Here is a 3,134-nt window from a genome sequence, read left to right as displayed (position 1 = left end):
TTTGCAAGAGTTGCAGATTACAGGATAGTTTTTTTCTGAAACCAAATTGTTTATTAGAGAGTAGGTTGTTTTTTCCTAAGTGGAGGATAATGGATTGGTTAATAATTGATTCCATGACTTTACACGTGACGCAGCATAAAGAGATTGGTCTGTAATTTTCAACTAGCCTTTATATGTTTTAGCCTCCAGTCCCCTAATCTTCTTTGCTGCTCTTCTCTTTTTTACATCGTGGCGACCAAAACTGGATGCAGGATTCCAAGTGTAGTCTTACCAAGGCATTATAAAGTGGTATTCACCAGTGGTGGGATTCAATTTTTTTTACTACTGGTTCTGTGGGTGTGGCTTGATATGTGTGACAGGGGAAGGATACTGTAAAATCTCCAGTCAGAGATGGTATTTGCCGGTTCTCTGAAGCACTCAAAGTTTCCACTACCAGTTCTCCAGAACTGGTCAGAACCTGCTTAATAGCACCTCTGTCTGGTATTCACACTTCACATTATCTTGATTCTGTCCCTCTGGTAATATACCCTAGAACTGTGTTGGCTTTTTTGGCAGCTATAGCTCACTGCTGGCTCATATTTAAGTGATTGTTCATTAGGATTCCAAGATCTCTCTTGCAGTTACTACTATTGAGCAATGTACCACTTATTCTGTCCCTGTGCACTTGGTTTTTCTTGCCTAAATGTAGAACCTAACTTTTTTCACCATTGAATTTTATTTAATTGTGGTTATAAGTGGAGGGTTGCCCATAGCTTAATTTTTTTCACACTCACATGTAAAAGGTTGTTTGTCCCAATTTAAAGAGTAACAAACATACAAAGCCCAGTTCTAAAATCTTATCAGTGTTCCTGCTTGAGCAGGGGGGGCGGGTTGGACTAGAAGACCTCCAAGGTCCCTTCCAATTGTTATTTTGTTATTCATTGTGGAGGTAACATAAGATCAGAGGCCTGCTTCCTGGTCTGGGGTAGACACCTTACTATTTCTATTGATTATCAAATTATTACAAAGACACTGTGCCCCATCTTGAAATATTTTAGTCTTTTTAATGAATGCCTTTGGCTCCTGCATGGATTTGCCGGCCACGGAGCTTATTCAAGGCATTTAACATGTCCTCATTACGCAATGTGTAGATGACTGGGTTGAGTAGGGGTGTCACAGCGGTGAAGAAGATGGAAACAACCTTATCTGCGGCCAAACTCTTGGCTGGCCTGAGATAGATGAAGATACAGTGACCCAAGAAGAAGGTGACAACAGTCAGGTGAGCAGCGCAAGTAGACAGAGCCTTGCCCCGCCCTTCAGAGAAGTGGTTCCTCAAGGAGACCAGGATGACCACATACGAGATGACCAAAACGATAAAGCAAACCACAGAGATCAATCCTGAATTGGAGACGATGAGGACCTCAAAAATGTAGGTGTTGGCACAGGCGAGTTTTATGACTAGGGGGACATCACAAAAAAAGTTGTCAATGGAGTTGGGGCCACAGTAGGGCACGCTGAGGGTCAAGGCCGTCAAAGCAATGGAGTGAACAAGGCCTCCTAGCCACATGGCCACCGCCAAGCTGAGACAGATCCGGCGGCTCATGATGGTTGTGTAATGCAGAGGGTGACATATGGCGGCATAGCGATCGTAGGCCATGATGGTGAGAAGGAAGATCTCTGTGCAGGCAAAGAGGTGGAGGAAGAACATCTGCGCGATGCATTCTCCAAAGGAGATGGTTTTGGACTCAGTCAGGAAGTCCGCTAGCATTTTGGGCATGACCACTGAGGAATGGCAAACATCGATGAAGGAGAGATTGCTGAGGAAGAAGTACATGGGGCTGTGCAACTGGTTGTCGAAGACGATGGTGATGACGATGAGAATATTGCCAATCAGGATCAAAGTATAAATGGCAATGAAAAGGACAAAAAGCACCAGTTCGGTGTTGTGGTTGGTGGTCAGTCCAGATAAGATGAATGTGGTCACTTCTGTAGTGTTCTCTGCTGGCATGGTTTTCTGTGGAGAAAGTAGGAAGGAAAGAAGAATGATATTATAACAGGATAATGGATAATTGCTTTTCTCCTTGATTGGTTTCCATAAACTAATCCACTCAATGAGTCAAAAAGAGGGCTGTGAAAATATTTACAGACCCCTCACATCCTGTTTCAACTCCTTCCCTCAAAATGATGCTATAGAGCACTGCACACCAGAACCACTAGACACAAGAACAGTTTTCCCCCGAAAACCATCACTCTGTTAAACAAATAATTCCCTGCCATCACTCTGCTAAACAAATAATTCCTTACAATTTATATTGACTTTTTCCTAGTATGATTTGATTGCCTATTAGTACCCTATGACTATATTAAATGTTGTACCTTATGATTCTTGACGAATGTATCTTTTCTTTTTATGTTCACTGAGAGCCTATGCACCAATACAAATTCCTTGTGTGTCTAATCACATTTGGCAAATAAAGAATTCATTCATTCATTCAACGTAGCAAACTTTCATCACTTTACAGTCCCAGGCTGATAGAATAACAGACTTGGAAAGGAGCTTGAAGGTCTTCTAGTCTAACCCATTGTTCAGGCAGGAAACCTTATACTCAGACAATTGGTTGTCCAATCTCTTCTTAAAAGCCTCTAGTGTTGAAGCACCCACAATTTCTGAAGGCAAGTCATTCCACTGGTTGATTGTTCTCACTGTCAGGAAATTTCTCATTAGTTCTAGGTTGGTTACTTCCTTGATTGGTTTCCATTCATTATGAACTTAGGTGGATTAAATTGTCCCTATTCATGTAACAGAAAGTAGATAGAACTAGGTTGGGAAGGAGTAATCTGGACAGGGAAAATAATTGGATGAATCTCTGTACTTCTGGAAAAGTTGGATGAACAGAACAAAATAGCAGAGTTGGAAGATACCTTGGAGATCTTCTAGTCCAACCTCCTGCTCAATAGGAAACCCTATACCATTTCAGACAAGTGGCTGTCCACTCTATTCTTAAAAGCCTCCAGTGAAGGCAAGCTGCTAATTGTTCTCACTGTTAGGAAGTTTTTCCTTAGATCCAGGTTGTTTCTCTCTTTAATTAGTTTCTATCTATTATTTTTTTATCTTGCCTTCTGCTTTGGAAAATAGCTTAACCCCCCCCTTTTTT

At 41.6% G+C, this 3,134-nt stretch overlaps 1 protein-coding gene across 1 annotated transcript; it reads right to left on the bottom strand.

The window, feature by feature from the left end:
• Window positions 1-1,042: 1,042 nt before the first annotated feature.
• On the bottom strand, window positions 1,043-1,987 carry LOC113449451 (olfactory receptor 4E1-like). The gene has a single exon (XM_026720557.1). It carries the CDS (start codon window positions 1,985-1,987, stop codon window positions 1,043-1,045), a length of 945 nt encoding a protein of 314 aa, XP_026576342.1.
• Window positions 1,988-3,134: the final 1,147 nt, after the last annotated feature.

Source organism: Pseudonaja textilis, chromosome Z (assembly GCF_049901715.1).
Source record: "Pseudonaja textilis isolate UNSWEBS1 chromosome Z, rPseTex1.2, whole genome shotgun sequence".
NCBI classification, from domain to species: Eukaryota; Metazoa; Chordata; class Lepidosauria; order Squamata; family Elapidae; genus Pseudonaja; species Pseudonaja textilis.
Note: the sequence above shows the minus strand (reverse complement) of the source record. Positions and strands in the feature narration are given on the sequence as shown.

Bases quoted from the DNA above. Each gene is read 5' to 3' on its own strand.
- LOC113449451 (XM_026720557.1), bottom strand. From the start codon at position 1,987: ATGCCAGCAGAGAACACTACAGAAGTGACCACATTCATCTTATCTGGA.